At 56.4% G+C, this 14,010-nt stretch overlaps 1 protein-coding gene across 1 annotated transcript; it reads left to right on the top strand.

Moving 5' to 3' along the window:
• The first annotated feature begins 789 nt into the window (after positions 1-789).
• On the top strand, positions 790-13,778 carry Colgalt1 (collagen beta(1-O)galactosyltransferase 1). The gene is made up of 12 exons (XM_051169829.1): positions 790-1,034; positions 1,745-1,855; positions 2,509-2,626; positions 7,613-7,747; positions 8,125-8,329; positions 9,251-9,370; positions 10,078-10,154; positions 10,226-10,332; positions 10,800-10,932; positions 11,660-11,787; positions 12,025-12,231; positions 12,412-13,778. The coding sequence occupies exons 1-12, from the start codon at positions 790-792 to the stop codon at positions 12,677-12,679; spliced, it is 1,854 nt and encodes a 617-aa protein (XP_051025786.1). The 3' UTR covers positions 12,680-13,778.
• The last annotated feature ends 232 nt before the right edge of the window (positions 13,779-14,010 follow it).

The raw sequence follows: 14,010 nt of genomic DNA, 5'->3' as shown, positions 1-14,010 counted from the left end.
GCCATGTGGCATCTGGGAATTGAACCCAGGTCCTCTGAAGGAGCAGAAAATGCTCTTAAGTGCTGATCCATCGCCCCAGTCGCCGGTATCTGGGCTTTTAATAGCTCTGTGGACGAGTTTCTCTGCTGTTGACCTCAGATGGCAGGCCTGAATATGATATCGGGGCCTGTGTAATTTTTACACAACACTGACATAAGAGATTGTGCCTAGAATTGACAAAGCCCACGTCCTGACTGCAACCAGATCTTGGGGCACAGAATCCTGCATCTGAATACACAATGCACAACACACCAGGTGGGGACCTGAGCATCCAACTCAGGGCGACCTGCAAAGGCAGCAAGCGCTTTCACACCCTGAGCCATTTCGCTGGCTCCTGGAATGTAAGTCAGAAGCAACAAGCACACGGAGAACAACCGAGACTGACCGGGTCCTAACTAGCCGCCTGGGTAGGGAGCGTTCACCAAACAGCTAACACGCCTAGGGCGGGGCTACAGGGCGGCCCCGCCTCCCGGGGCTAGGGGCGGGGCTTCCGGAGCCGTCCTGCCGGTGACGTCACGCGAGGGGCCGACAGGGTCGGCGGAAAAGCAGACTTTTAAAGGCATGGCCCGTGCGGGCCCACTTCCCCAGGACTCGCGGCCCGGCCCGTGCGCCACTTCCCTTTAAGGAGCGCGTCAGGGGCGGGACCAAGAGGACATTTCCCCCCCTTCCCGCCAGCCCCCATCCGGCCTCCCTTAAGGCGCGGCCCGTGTCCTCCGGTAGAAACGCGGCTTAAAGGCGACGCGTGGCGCGATGGCGGCGTGGGCCGGCGCGGCGCGCGGGCTGCCGTGGCTTCTCCTGCTGCTGCAGCTGCCGCCGCTGGGCGGCCCGCGCGGCGCGGACGGCTACTTCCCGGAGGAGCGCTGGAGCCCCGAGTCCCCGCTGCAGGCGCCGCGCGTGCTCATCGCGCTGCTGGCGCGGAACGCGGCGCCCGCGCTGCCAGCCACACTGGGCGCCCTGGAGCGGCTGCGCCACCCGCGGGAGCGCACGGCGCTGTGGTGAGCGGCGAGCTCCGAGGCTAGGCGGGGCACCCGGGGACTCGGCTGTCCGTGCACTGCGGGGACTCGGTTATGCTCCCGAGGGGACTTGGGGTTTGCACGGGGTGGGGCGAGGGTGGTGGACTCAGCTGTGTACCCGAGGTCCCCGGCATCGTCCCCACTGCCTCTTGGGACCCCGGGTTGCTGCCCTCTCCCTCCCTCCAGGGACACAGGAATCTGTTCTGGGTTGCTGCCAGCCCCTCACAGCGAGCTGCGTCCCCGGGACCCCAGATTCCCTCAGAAGGGGCCGGGTCGGTGCTTCCTGACCGCTGTAGCGCACTGTGCAGCTTCTAAATTAGTTTTCCCAGGCTTGGGCCGGCGTCCCATGCTAACAAAGTCAGTGAACTTAACAGGTTCCCAGCCCCTGTCAGACCTCTGTGACCTCAAGGCTATGGGGAGAAATGGACCCTTTCCACAAGGGGACAAGGCAGCTATGACGAGGCTCCTGGCTTGGGAACTTCCGACTTCCTGACCAGTTTTCTTTTGCATAGTTTTTTTTGTGTGTGTGTGTGCTTTCCAAAGTAGCAGGTTTCATTCAGCTGTGTACCTGTGAGCTGGCCCTTGTCCTCCTCCCTGGATGGGCAAGAGCATAGCATTGTGGCTGGTGGGGACTGGGGCAGCATGGGGAGGAGCCCCTGGTGCCATCCTCCTGTCCCCATCTGTGCTCACAGGGTGGCCACGGATCACAACACTGACAACACTTCAGCCATACTTCGAGAGTGGCTGGTGGCCGTGAAAGGTTTCTATCACTCCGTGGAGTGGCGACCCGCAGAGGATCCCAGGTGAGCCTGAGGCCCGGTTGGAGGACCCAAGCTTGGCAAGCTAGGAGCTAGCAGGCCCAACCCCCACCCTCAGCCTCCCCATCAGATCCCCATCCCCCCCAGGAGACCTGTGCCCTCACTGTCCTCCGCTCCATTGTGCCTTGGACACACCTCTGCGGCGGAATTTCGTTATCTGTTTGCTGCCGCGTTCCTGGCTGGGGTCTCTGCTGTTTTAACTTCACCACGAGCCTCTCTCGCTGTGTAGTAGTCCAGGCTGGCCTTGCACTCACCATCCTCCTGCCTCAGCCTCCCGAGTGCTGGAATCACAAGTGCCTGCCACCCTGCACTCCGGGATGAGACTCGGAGCCTGTAGGGCTGCATCTGGGATGTGTGAGCTCAGAAGCACCTGGGTAGCCCTGGGTCTCTTAGCCATGGGGACCTTTCCTTGGTCCTGAGCTTGCCGGCAGCTTTTGTGTCTCTGGACCCTTGCGCACGCTGTGCTCATGTCCAGGGCCCTGGACGCTGCACTCTTCTGCCCGATGCGCTACTTGGAGGCCTTCAGACCCGCTCGCCTGCGTCCTCCTCTTTGCACAACCCCCCCTGCAGATGTGCCGGGTGCTCTCTGGGCCCCTGTAGCGCCCCACGATCCCTACATCACAGCTAGTCCTCTGCAGCTCCTACCCAGATGAAGAGGGCCCCAAACACTGGTCTGACTCCCGCTACGAGCACGTCATGAAGTTGCGCCAAGCAGCCCTGAAGTCGGCTCGGGACATGTGGGCTGACTACATCCTGGTGAGTCTCTAAGTGGGAGAGTCTGGTTATCCAGAGGGAGGGTAGAAGGGGGGGAGTGGATATAGGGGCCATTTTTCAGAAGGGTAAACTGAGGATCAGAAAGGGAAGAGGAAGCCAGCTGATGGCGCACACCTTTAGTCCTAGCACTAGGGAGGCGGAGGCAGGTGGAGGCCAGCCTGGTCCTCGGAATGAGTTCTAGGACAGTCCAGGTTACACAGAGAAACCCCTCTCTTGAACCCCCTACCCCCTCCCCCCAAAAAAAGGAGGGAAGAGGAGGGGACTGTGTAGAGTACTTGCTGAGCATACTTGAGGCTCTGGGTTCCATCCCAGGCCCCCAAATATGGAACAAGTGGGCCTTTGTATCCCCTTAGGATTGAACACTAGAGTGTGTGTGTGTGTGTGTTTTGGTTTTTCGAGACAAGGTCTCTCTGTGTTATCTTTGGCTATCTTGGACTCCCTCTGTAGACCAGGCTGGCCTCGAACTCACAGCATCCACCTACCTCTGCCTCCTGAGTGCTGGGATTAAAAGCGTGCGCCTGAGAGTGTGTGTTTTTAACACTCGTTTTTTTTTTTGTTTGTTTGTTTGTTTGTTTTGGTTTTGTTTTCGTTTTTTAAGACAGGGTTTCTCTGTGTGGCTTGGCTGTCCTGGACTCAGTTTGTAAACTGGGCTGGCCTCAAACTCCCAGTGATCCACTTGCCTTCACCTCCCGAGTGCTGGGATTAAAGGCGTGCGCCACCACGCCCCACTTTTAACACCTGTTTTTAAATAGCATTATTTACTCTTGTGTGGGGGCGTTCGAGGCAGCAGGCCCTGGGGACTGAACTTTTGTGGCTCAGTTGTGAGCAAGCTGGGGGCCTGTAAGTGAGGGGGAACCAGCGAGGCCCTGACCTCCACTTCCTGTTCCCTGTTCCCTGGCCTGCAGTGGCCGCTAAGGAGGACGCAGCTGAGGCTGGAGTGCGGGGAGTGCTGAGGTAACCATGCTCTGGCACCCTGAGGCAGGAGGGTGAAGAATCACAGGCCAGCCTGGGTGACAGAGCGATACTGTCCGCCTGGGTGACAGAGCGATACTGTCCGCCTGGGTGACGACAGAGCGATACTGTCCGCCTGGGTGACAGAGCGATACCGTCCTGACAGTGTGATGGGGCCACAGGCTGGCTTATGGGTAAGAAGATTGTTCTTGCAGAGGACCCAGGATCAGCCCACAGCCGCCTGTCACCCCAGGTCCTGGGGACCCGATGACCTTTCTGGTCTATGGGGGACTGCACTCTCATGACCCCACACACCCACGTACATGCCTTAGTTGCAAAAATCTTTTTGTCAAAAAATGATGAGCTGAGCCGGGCAGGGGTGGCGCACGCCTTTAATCCCAGCGCTCCGGAGGCAGAGGCAGGTGGTTCTCTGTGAGTTAGAGGTCAGCCAGGGCCACACAGAGAAACCCTTTGTGGCCAACCAACCAAACAAACAAACAAAATTATGAGCTGAAGGGTGGTGGTGCATGCCTTTAATCCCCACATAGACCAGGCTGGCTCAGACTCAGAGATTTTCCTGTCCTCTGAGTTGTGGGGTTAAAGATGTGAGCCACCACAGCCAGCTAGATTATTAATTTTATTTTATGGGTGTCTTGCCTGCCTGCGTATTATGCAGCATATACATGCCCCGTGCTCACAGAGGTCAGAGGGCATCGGAGCATCTGGAACTGGAGTCACAGATGTCTGAGCAGCCATGGGGGTGCTGGGAGCAAGCACACATGCATCAGGCTGAGTGTCCATGGGTGTCTGTGCCCTGTCCTGACCAGCCTGGGGCCGCTCTGCTCTGTCAGTGGGGTCAGGAATGTGGCTGCCACTGAGTGGCTTGCATCGGGGTGCATGGTGATTGCTGTGTCTGCAGGTGGATTACAGGGTCTCCTCAGTTCTCTTTGCTGATTGACTGAAGGCTTGCTGTAAATCCGTGCTGGGCCACTTTCTGTCGTCCCCTTGCCTCAGCCTCCTGGGTCCTGAGATGACTGGCATGTGGCCTCTCACTTACCTGGGTGCTGACATGAACCCCATCGGGGAATGTGTATGCTGGGCAAGGCAGGGCACTCTAGCCCAGTGAGGGAGATCAGAGCCTGGGTGTCACTGTCTGACCCAGGACAGCGCCATCGTCGCGCCTGCAGGGAACTCAGTCAAGGGATATAGCGGGCACATAATGCCCAGCTATGCAGGCACAGGGGGCCATGGGGGGTCTGTGAGCATGGCAGGCCTGTGTGGTGCTTGGTGATTTTCTGATGTTCTTCCCTCCCCCTGTATGGGCAGCAGAGTTTTGTTGCTGTTTTGCTTTCTTGGTTACACTATTTATTATTTATTTATTTATTTATTTGTGGGTGGTAACAGTCACAACCTTGTGGAGATTGAGGACAACTCAAGGGTGTCTGTCCTCTCCTTCACCCTGTGAGTTCAGGGGTGAACTCAGGCTGTTAGGCTTGGTGGATGATAGAGCTGGGATGGATGCGGCTGGGATGGCTGGGATGGATAGAGCTGGGATGGCTGGGGTGGGATTCCTGGGATGGGGGAGACGTCAGAAGGAGGAAGGTGATCCAGCTCCTTAGCCCATTTCAGAGAGGAGAAAGTAGATGCTCAGGGTAGGAGAAGAGACTGGTATGGATCTGGAATGTTTCGGGGGATTCTAGAAGCCCCGGAACATTTTGGAGCCTTCCAGAACAGATACCATGTCCCAGTCCCTCCTGTTAGCTTTTGTGGTTTCACAGGCCCCCCATTCCCCCTCAGTTCCCCCCAGTTTCCCCTGAGTTCCCCTCAGTCCCCCCCCCCTAACTTTTCCCCAGTTCCCCCTCAGCAGCCTGGCTGGAGGTCGCCATGATGGCAACGCAAAGCAGCTTCTTGTGCTGCTTTGAGGAGCGTGGCACTGCACTACGAAATCACTTCCTAGACAGGGTCTCTCTGTGTAGCCCTGGCTGTCCTGGACTCACTTTGTAGACCAGGCTGGCCTCGAACTCACAGCGATCCGCCTGCCTCTGCCTTCTTGCTACAGAAGCTATGGATGTTATGTGCAGGGAACGGGGTTGGCGGGTGGGGACAAAAGTGCCAGGTGGCGGTGGTGGCGCACACCTTTAATCCCAGCACTTGGGGGGCAGAGGCAAGTGGATCTCTGTGAGTTCAAGGCCAGCCTGGTCTATAATGAGAGTCCAGGACAGGCAGGGACTCTGTTACACAGAGAAACCTTGTCTGGGGGTGGGGGTGGGGGAGAAGAAGGGGGAAAAGTTGCTTAGAGGGAAAGAGCTCCTTCAGGTTACTTTGTAGCTGTTTGGGTTTTTTGTTTTGTTTTGTTTTTTGTTGTTCTTGTTTGGTTTTTTTGAGACAGTGTTTCTGTGTCACTCTGGTTGTCCTGGACTCTCTCTGTAGACCAGGCTGGCCTCAAATTCCCAGAGATCTACCTGCCTCTGCCTCCTCAGTGCTGGGATTATAGGCGTGCGCCACCACGCCTGGCTCTGTTTGGTTTTCTTGAGCTGCAGTTTACCTAACACCAAATCAACCTTTTAATCTGTGCGGTTCTGTGGGATTTAACCATCACACTGTCCAACTGTCACCTCTTTAGAATGTCCCACCTCTGGGATGCACTCTGCCACCCTCAGCCCCGACAGCTCCAGATACACTTCCCCAGTGACTGCGTTCCCTTGTTCAGGACTTTTGTTTTGTTTTGGTTTTGGTGTTTCGATACAGGGTTTCTCTGAGTAACCTTTGCTGTCCTGGATTCCCCTTGTAGACCAGGCTGGCCTGGAACTCACAGCAATCCTCCAGCCTCTGCCTTCCGAGTACTGGGCCTGTTCAGGACTCTTTCTGCCCTAGAACCACACGCTGTATCTGTCAGCGCTGTCCATTTATTGTGTGTCTTTTTAGTGGTTAAGTAATAACATTCTGAACTGTGGCCTCCATCCGCTCAGCAGGCGTTTGTCTAGTTCATCTTTTGACTCCTGGGATGGCAAGTTAAATTGTATCTTTCTAACTTTAGGGGGTAACACACAAGATTACAGTGTTTGCCAGGGCTGGACAGGGGACCCCAAAGCTTCCTAGAGGCAGTAGCCTCCCCAGCTGGGGTCATCACTGGACTATGGAGCCTGGCCCTGGGTGGCAGGTGGCCGTCGATCCCAATGTTCTAGAAGTTGCACAGAGGCAATAGATTCATGTGGCTCTGTGGCCAGGTCTGTCATCTGTACGGGCTGCATACATAGTGTGGGGGCGGGGCTGGGGATGTTTGCTTATGTGTAATAACAGGCGTGACTGCTGTCACTTGCAGTAGGCTGGGGTGAGGCCCAGGCCTGGCTGCCAGCCACGCCCCCAGCCCAGCTGCCAGCCACGCCCCCAGCCCAGCTGCCAGCCACGCCCCCAGCCCAGCTGCCAGCCACGCCCCCAGCCTTAATGGCCAAGGTTTTGTCTTTAAATAATAGAAAAAACACTGTACTTATTTGTGTGTTGGTCCCTGAGTCAGGGACTCAGTGAAGCTGGTGCCCACTGGCCCAGCTCCTGCCACCATGTCCGTGGTGCTGGGGTCCCTGCATCCGGGACACCAAATTCTCCACGGGTGCTGGGGTCCCTGCATGCGGGACACCGCATTCTCTACGGGTGCTGGGTGTGCCTGCCACTCAGGCACCTCTGTATGTGTGACAACAGCTTTACTCTACTGAGCCCTGGCCTCACAACTCAGGTCTTTTTATTCTTCTTTTATGTGTATAAATGAATTTGCATGCATGTCTGTGTACCATGTACCTGCCCGGTGACCATAGGGGCCAGAAGAGGGCGTTGGATCCCCTAGAACTGGGATTAGAGCTGCTGTGGGTGCTGGGAACTGAACCCTGGGCCTCTGCAAGAGTAGCCAGTGCCCTTAACCCCTGAGCCGTCCCGCCAGCCCCACAGAGCATTGCGAGAACTCAGGTCCCCATGGCGCGCCCCCACATGGCCTGGCCAGGCTGACAGCAAGCAAACCTTTCACAGTTCGTGGACAGCGACAACCTGATCACCAACCCCGACACCCTGAGCCTGCTCATTGCTGAGAACAAGACGGTGGTGGCGCCGATGCTAGACTCCCGCGCAGCTTACTCCAACTTTTGGTGTGGGATGACCACCCAGGTAGGGTGTAGACCGGGACAGGCACCATCGGGGTGCTCCGCAGACGAGCAGAGGGGCAGGGCCTGCAGGGTCCCCCAACCCCTTCATTCTGAGAGAGAGAGAGAGAGAGAGAGAGAGAGAGAGAGAGAGAGAGAGAGAGAGAGAGAGAGAAACTGGCCCAAATGCACATAGCTACAGCTAGGAAGCGGCAGTGGCAGAAGACGGACCCGCCCACATGCCACGCCTGCTCTGACTGGGTGGACACAGAGGCAGCACTGGAGACCGCATTGCTCCGTGGGCATCACAGCATGCATCCCCTTCTCGCCTCTGAAGCTCTTAGGCTTCTCACCGTGGGCTCCGGGACCCCTCCCTGACCACGCCCCTCCGCTCTCCTGCAGGGCTACTACAAGCGCACCCCTGCCTACATCCCCATCCGAAAACGCGACCGGCGGGGCTGCTTTGCGGTTCCCATGGTGCATTCCACCTTCCTCATCGACCTGCGGAAGGCCGCGTCCAGGAACCTGGCCTTCTACCCGCCGCACCCCGACTACACCTGGTCTTTTGACGACATCATCGTTTTCGCTTTCTCCTGCAAGCAGGCAGGTGAGCGAGGCCGGGCTCCATGCCGAGCACAGTCCAAAGGGCAGAAGTGCAGGGCCCAGGCGGGCTTTGGGCTGTGCTGTGCTGGGGAGGGTCAGCTGTGACCTCACCCCCCAGCTCCTTAAGACCTGGTCATCAGGGGGATGGTAAGTTTGTGACACACGCAGGGAGATCCTACACCAAACGTGGATAGGGCTCGCTTACCTGTGAGTGGGTGGAGACCAGCAGTCAGAATCAGGTGTCTTCCTCCTCAGTCTGCACCGTAGTTACTTATTTTTTATGAGCTCACACCATGGCACGCATGGAGGTGTCAGCTTTCAGGAATCAGTTCGCTCCTTCCACTGTAGTCCTGGGCATTGAACTCTGGTCTTTGGGCTTGGTTGCAGGGCCCTGGCCAGCTGAGTCGTCCCAATGGCTGTGGGATTTTGCATTGAATGATTTCCATTTACTAAAAGGAACTAAAGCCAGAGAAAGGGAAACTCAAAGAAGAGGGAGGCAGGAAACCGCAGGGTGTGTGTTTTCAAGAAAAGGTGTACACTCGGGAGGCAGAGGCAGGTGGATCGCTGTGAGTTCGAGGCCAGCCTGGTCTACAAAGTGAGTCCAGGACAGCCAAGGCTACACAGAGAAACCCTGTCTTGAAACATACACACACACACATGAAGGAAGGAGGAGAGGGAAAGAAAGAAAAGAAAAAGAGAGAAAGAAAAGAACAGGCTTATCGTAAGTTGCCCAAAACCAGAATTTGCCGCCCTGACAGAGAAACCGACCTTGCTCTGCTTTTGACCGCCTACAAACCAAAGTCAGCTTTTACATTTTTGAGGAATGAATGGTCAGAATCTGAAGTGAAGAACAGAAGCTTCTGCTTGAGACAAGGAATCACGCCGCCCAAGCTCATGTGACCTTGCGTCTTGTTCTCGTCCCCAGAGGTGCAGATGTTCGTGTGCAATAAGGAGGTGTATGGCTTCCTGCCCGTGCCGCTGCGTGCACACAGCAGCCTGCAGGACGAGGCGGAGAGCTTTATGCACGTGCAGTTGGAGGTCATGGGTGAGTGCCATCACCTCGGCTGTCCTGATGCATCCCACGAACTAAATGGTGCTGCTGGGCGACCATCCCTCTGCTTGGGGTGTGACTGGGAGAGACCATAGTCCCTGGAACTGCAGAGTTCTGCAGTGGCCACAGGGTCAGCACAGTGTGCCGGTGTTGTCTATGGTGCACGCCTGTGAACTTGGCACTCTCGAGGCTGAGGGATGGCTGGTTGCAGGCTAACCTGGGCTACAGCTTGAGACCCCAGCCAAAAAAGACTGATCCTGTTTTAAAGTGAAGTTACCCAGTGTTTCTGAGGGCTGGTTACTCATGCAGCTTTAGGGGGACACAGCTGGAGGGTCACTGCGCGTCTGTGAAGGCCTGAGAGTGGCTGGCTCACTCACAACACCCCACGTGCACGGCTGAGATAACGCCTCTGCAGCCACTGAGCATCTGCTGTATACCAGGCTCTGTGCTGGGCACTGGGAGTAGACAGACCCCACAGCCCTGCCAACATGGTAGATGCAGTTAGGAAAGCAAGAAGGTGCCTTGATGGCCAAAGCTTGACACTGTCGCGGCCAGAAAAGGAGCCTGACCAGTCCGAGGGGTCTGGACGCTGGCGACTGCCCCCAGGGTGTCACAGCTGAGACAGGAGCACAGTGGAGTCATACTGGGGATTTAGATGGGTGGGTCCTGTGACCCCTACAACCGCTGCTTCTTGCCCTCAGTGAAGCATCCGCCAGTGCAGCTGTCACGATTCATCTCAGCACCCAGCAAGACTGCAGACAAGATGGGCTTTGACGAGGTGAGCGGGGGGCCTCCCTGGTGGGGTCGGGGCAGCGGCCGGACCCCACCTCACCGAGACTCTGGCCGCAGGTCTTCATGATCAACCTGAAGCGGAGGCTGGACCGGCGAGAACGCATGCTGCGCGCGCTGCAGGAGCAGGAGATCGCCTGCCGGCTGGTGGAGGCTGTGGATGGCAAGTATGTGGCGAGTGCGTGTGCGTGTGTGTGTGCATGTGCATCCGTGTGCTTGTACGTATGGACATCTGGTGGCATAGAGGGGATGGAGCCAACTGTGGCAGATCCTCAGTGCAGACGTGGTAGAGTGATGAGTCCATAGCCAGGAAAGAAGGAAGGCTTCTCATCCTGGGGTAAGATGTATGGCTCTCATACAGAGCGGGGGGGCGGGGGACACAGCAGTGGGGGTCAGTCACAGGACAGCAGAGCTGCTTCTGCTGAACCTCTTACCTCACCCCTCCGTATCTCCTCCCCCTCCCCATCCTCCTCTCCCTCCTCCCCATCCTCTTCTCCCTCCTCCCCATCCTCCTCTTCCTCCTCCCCATCCTCTTCTCCCTCCTCCCCATCCTCCTCCCCTTCCTCCTCTCCCTCCTCCCCTCCCTTGTCCTCTTTGTCTTTTTGCTACCATCCTCTCTCCTATACCCCCACAGAGCCATGAACACCAGCCAGGTGGAGGCCTTGGGCATCCAGATGCTGCCTGGCTACCGGGACCCCTACCATGGGCGACCCCTCACCAAGGGAGAGCTGGGCTGCTTTCTCAGCCACTATAATATCTGGAAGGAGGTGGGTGTCTGGCGTGGAGGAGGCCTTGGTCAGGTCCAGGGTCCAGGGAGGGACCGTGGTCCCCGTGCTGCCACCTGCCATGGAATCTGTGGCTACATTTTTGTCACATGACTGTCTCCATGTTGGCCCCGATACCTCTGAATGGGTGGCCACTGCCCTTGCATTGTGTAGATGCAGAAAATGGGCCTGGGGATTCAGGGGGACCACAGGTGAAATCCGGGGCTGTGATCTCCAAGTGAAACCTCCTTGCCCCACAACCTGACTCTGCTTACTGTTTTTATTGAAGTGATGACCTCTGGCATTAATATCACTGGACAACAGCTGGTGATGTGCCATGGTGTCACACAAGAACCAGACTTGGGACCTGCAAATTGGAGGCTGGATGGGTGGGCTGTTGGCTCCAGATGGCGAGGTATCGGAAGTGGTCACGTAGGACACCCTTCTTTCCTGAAGTTCTTCACAGGCAGTCTGTTAGCTCCACTGGATGACAGCAAAGCCTCCTAGACTGGAGGCATTGAGCCAAAGAGGAAGGGTGAAAGAAGCCGGCCTGTTGTTGCCGAGAGGAAGGCTTCTTAGTCTAACAGACAGAACACAGGCATAGCACCTGGGCAGAAAGAGCCCAGGCAGATGGGAGAATAGAGACATGGTAGGAAACAGCTGGGTGTAGAAGGTTGGGACGCAGCCCTGGGGTTGGGTCTCTGTGACCTGTCAAGGCGCTTTCCCTCAGGTGGTGGACCGGGGACTACAGAAATCACTCGTGTTTGAGGATGATCTGCGTTTCGAGATCTTCTTCAAGAGACGTTTGATGAACCTCATGCGGGATGTGGAGAATGAGGGGCTGGACTGGGACCTCATGTGAGTGGGGGTCGGTGGAGGTGATGGGGACGGGAAGCCAGCCTTGTGTACCGGCCTGGGCAGGACCAAGGCTCAGAGGCATAGCCTGGGGCTTAGGGGCAGAGTAACTCTGGAGCCCAGAGTTCAGAACTTTGCTGTCTGTTGGGTTGACTCGGTTCCTGCCCAATTTCCCTGTGCCCAGCCCTGTACCGCACCCCTGTAGCATTGTCTAACAAGTGTCTGATTCTGTACCCCTAGCTATGTGGGCCGGAAGCGCATGCAGGTAGAGCACCCCGAAAAGGCTGTACCCCGAGTGAGGAACTTGGTGGAGGCTGATTACTCCTACTGGACGCTAGCCTATGTGATCTCCCTGCAAGGCGCTCGCAAGTTGCTTAGTGCCAAGCCGTTGGCCAAAATGCTACCTGTCGATGAGTTCCTGCCTGTCATGTTCGACAAACACCCAGTGTAAGGGGGCTGTTAAGGGTTGTTTAAGGAGGTTGGGTGGCAAACTGGGGGTCTTTGAGTCCTGCAAGACTCAAGAGACTGTTGGGCTCTGGAGCGAGGGGGTGGTGGGGTGAATCATAGTGGACTCAAAAAAGAGTCTCTTTCTGAACCTTTGGTCTCCATCTGCCCTGTCTCCCATAGGTCAGAATACAAGAGTCACTTCTCTCCCCGCAACCTCCGTGCCTTCTCCGTAGAGCCTCTCCTTATCTACCCGACACACTACACAGGGGACGATGGCTATGTGAGTGACACAGAGACCTCTGTCGTGTGGAATAACGAGCAGGTTAAGACTGACTGGGACCGAGCCAAGTCCCAGAAGATGCGGGAGCAGCAGGCACTGAGCCGCGAGGCCAAGAACTCCGATGTGCTCCAGTCCCCTCTGGACAGTGCTGCCCGTGATGAGCTCTGAGGCAGCTGGCAAAAAGTCAAAAGCCACTGCCAGGGGGTCTGAACTTCATGTGCTTGCCTAGGACTATAGGGTCACCTAGGTAGACCTCGGAGGGCTCTACAAGCAGGTGGTTTCCGTGTTTTCTTGTTCAGCAGCCACTTGCATAGAGGCGGCATTTATGGAGTGCTTACTGTATGCCAGGAACAGGGCTGGGCACCGGGAGATAGCCAGGAACAAGTCCAGTCTGTGGTTTGAAGGGAGATTTCTTGTTACAGCAATGAAAGAAGCCTAATGACTTCCCCTTATCAATGACTGATTTGATCATCAGGTGTTTATTGATTAGGGATACATGCTCATTTTTAAATCCATTTGAGTCTTTATTGAGTGCATACTGTATGTTGGGCACCATTATTAGCTCTGGGAATAGTGAAATAAGAAAAAATTCACCATGCCAAGCACCTGCTATGTCCCAGGTCTTGGGAAACACTGACGACTTGAGTGCCTACTTTATGTCATTCGCTAGGTGCTGGGGGTAGCAGTCCCAATGATGCTCATCCCTTTAGTGCACACAGTGTGCTCACAGTGGAATCAGCATTATGCACCCTCTCTGCCTCGTGCTGAGTAGAGGGACAGAGAACAAAACTGGTTTCTTCATGTGACGAGCATTTATTGAGCACCTGTAGTGTGTCAGACCTCAAGGACTCCCAGTTGGGTCTGTGAAAGGACAGCATCCACTCTGTCCAGAAGAGAGGCTTGCTGTCCGTCCATGTGGTCAACTGCTGGGTTTCAGGGTACTCATGGCCTTACAAGCCCCCCTGGAGGGGGTGCAAATGGGACCTGGGGCTCTCTTGCCTACCCCTGGCTTCCACAGCTTCTCCCTGCCCCTATCCCAGGGGTCCCCTGCTTGCTCATGTGTTCGGGGCCTTCGGTGGGGCCCAGCTGTGTTGGGCTGCTCCTCTTGGCCTGAGCAGTGTTTGCCAGCAGGGCCAGGAGGTCGCCACACCTTGAAAACCAAATTGAATGTCGACTGGCCAGCAGGTGCCACCTCCTGGGGGATGACTGCTTGCCCGCTCAGGTCTTGGAAACTTGCTCACGTTTGTATTAAATACTCCTGGTTGGTTTTCACCAAAGTCTGTGGTTTTGTTGCCTCACATCCTTGAGCTCACGAGTCAAGATTTTGGGGGGGGGGGCAGTGGGGCTTGCAGGCATGCGCTGTGCAGAGCACTGGACACTTAAGAGAATGGGCGTGAGGATGTGTTGGGAATCCTATGTCCCCCATCCCATAAATCACCTGGGGGGCGGATGGTCCATCACAGCCTCTGTTCAAGGAGACAGACATGTAGGTTCTGGGA

Source organism: Acomys russatus, chromosome 27 (assembly GCF_903995435.1).
Source record: "Acomys russatus chromosome 27, mAcoRus1.1, whole genome shotgun sequence".
Taxonomy (NCBI): domain Eukaryota; kingdom Metazoa; phylum Chordata; class Mammalia; order Rodentia; family Muridae; genus Acomys; species Acomys russatus.
Note: the sequence above shows the minus strand (reverse complement) of the source record. Positions and strands in the feature narration are given on the sequence as shown.